General features: G+C 38.4%; 1 protein-coding gene across 2 annotated transcripts in view; it reads left to right on the forward strand.

Annotated features, from left to right (window-relative positions):
- Positions 1 to 2,500, forward strand: part of LOC143032733 (mitochondrial amidoxime-reducing component 1-like) — a 16,693-nt gene that overhangs the window by 12,039 nt on the left and 2,154 nt on the right. For both annotated transcript variants that reach the window (XM_076197675.1, XM_076197674.1), the window contains exons 4-6: positions 285 to 470; positions 1,007 to 1,187; positions 1,970 to 2,181. In XM_076197675.1, coding sequence (XP_076053790.1) covers positions 285 to 470; positions 1,007 to 1,187; positions 1,970 to 2,181 — 579 coding nt within the window. The remainder of the gene's footprint in view (positions 1 to 284; positions 471 to 1,006; positions 1,188 to 1,969; positions 2,182 to 2,500) is intronic.

Consider the following 2,500-nt stretch of genomic DNA (forward strand, 5'->3'; position numbering starts at 1 on the left):
CAGGTAAACAAATAATTCCTCTTCCTCCTCCTCCTCTTCCTACTCTTTCTTGTCCTCTTTCTTATCCTCCTCCTCTTCTTCCTCTTCCTTCTTATCTTCCTACTCTTTATCCTCCTCCTCTTCCTACTCTTTCGTATCCTCCTCTTCTTCCTCTTCCTACTCTTTCTTATCCTCCCCCTCTTCCTTTTCCTCCTCTTCCTGCTTTTTCTTATCCTCCTCTTCTTCCTCTTCCTCTTTCTTATCCTCCTCCTCTTCCTACTCTTTCTTATCCTCCTCTTCCTCAGGTGCTTCCTGGTGATAACAGAGGACGGGAGAATGGTGACAGGAAGACAAACTGGGAAACTGATGACGATTAACACCAAGTACAACAACGACAACACGGTCACCCTCTCCTCCACGTTGCTGAATGAGAGCAGCGTGACCTTTGACCTCAGAGAGGTCATCGAGACCTACGATGCCATCCTTGTCAAGTAGGTAGACAAAAAAAAAAAAAAAAGGCAAACACTTTTTTCTGAAATATATATATTTTTTGTGATATTTATTCTCAATAAAATATCATCGTAGATAAATAATATCGACGTTATTTAATATACGACACTTTAGCCCGTCTCGCGACCATCTTTGTTTCCATACTACATCTTAGATGTGTGAAGTCATTGAAAGATTACCAATTATGTATTTATGTAATACCACTCACAGCATTTATCAAGTGCTCTAAAGAGTATCATAATTTCTTTTTAGCTAATATATAAAGTAACATTTTCAAAGACTTGAAAAATATTGTGTAGTTTGACGATAATGCTTGTCTACAAAATACGCCATTAGTAAAATCTTCTTCATGGATAAGTGTTGTATGATTACTTTTTATTATTATCCATTATTGGATTTTTATTAAGAAAAATGCAAAGAAATTAATCTATGAAAATTTACATGACAACTGGAAAAAATTAAACGTGCAGTAATATTAAAGTCATGCCTTACTAATTTCATTCTCTCTGGTCAATAGGCTTTGGTGGCAAGAAGAGTACGGTCTGGATTGCGGCGACAAAGTTGCTAAATGGCTCAGCGATTTCCTGTACGATGACGGAACTAAAGTGCGATTGGTTTGCCAAGGCGACCTAGACATCACACGACCTGCAAGGAAACCAAACTACTTCGATTTTACTCAGTTCAAAGAGAATGATAAGGTAATCAAAGTTTTATTCATTTATCATTTATATTATTTACCTAAATCTATTCATCTATTTATCTGCATTTTCGTATGTATTCGGTTATTTTTTGGGGCCAAGGCATGACATGAATCGAGGAAATTCACACATTTTATTTAGTAAATGCTGTAATGAAGTCTACGCGTTATTTATATTTTCAGAATAATAATTAATAACTTAGTACAAAGTAATAGCCGATGTATCTATTTTGCTCTCCCGCTACTTTTAGCTGTAGATAAGAAACAAAATTCTACAATTAAGATAACATGTGATATCCGCTCAGGAGTTGATCAGTGAGGGCGAAAGAAAAATAAGTGTTATTTCTATGTTATTTTCACCAATGCACCATGATGCACTTGTTATACTGCGGACACTCATTATTATTCATTATCACTGTTATTACTATTATCATTATCATTATTAATTATTATGATAATGATAATAATAGTAACAATAATAATGATAATAATAATAATAATGATAATAATAATAAAAGTAACAGTAACGATTATATTAATACAATAATAACAATAACAACAACAATAATATTGATAATCATAATAATAACAATAATCATAACAACAATAATGATAACAATAGTAATAATACTAAAAATAATAATGACATCAATGATAATATTAATAATAATTATTCTTAACATTTTACAAAACAGCACGCACAATTTTCGCTAAGGTCTAGTTGACATTGTCATGACACTTTCCTCTTCCCCGTCGTCTACCTCCCCCTCCTCCTCCTCACAGCTCGTCTACGCGGACACGACACCCTACAACGTGGCCTCGGAGACGTCCCTGGAGGACCTCAACAGACGTCTGACGGCGAAGAACCAGTCGGTTCACGACACCTTCCGCGCCAACTTCTGGGTGAAGGGTTCCGTGCCTTACGACGAAGACGACTGGGCCTTCATCAGGATCGGTGACGAAGTGATTCTTCGGACTATGAAGCCCTGCGAAAGGTGAGGAGGGAGAAGGAGAGGGGATGGGGAGGGAAAAGGAGGGCGGGAGTGAGTGAGGTAGGAAATGGGGAAGGGAAGGGGAAGGGGAAGGGATGGGGAAGGGATGGGGAAGGGGAAGGGGAAGGGTAGGGGAAGGGGTAGGGAAAGGAAAAGGAATGGGGAGGGGAGGTGGAAAGGGTCAGAGAGGGTAAAAATGATTGCGAAAGGTAAGGGGAAAGGGAGGATGGGAAGGGAAGGAGATAAGGAATGAAAGAGAAGAGAAGGGAAAGGAATGATAAGGAAGGGGAGGGAAGGGAAAGGAAGGATAGGAAAGGGAAGC

This window comes from Oratosquilla oratoria, chromosome 14 (genome assembly GCF_046742065.1).
Source record: "Oratosquilla oratoria isolate Oo_2021 chromosome 14, ASM4674206v1, whole genome shotgun sequence".
In the NCBI taxonomy this organism is placed as follows: domain Eukaryota; kingdom Metazoa; phylum Arthropoda; class Malacostraca; order Stomatopoda; family Squillidae; genus Oratosquilla; species Oratosquilla oratoria.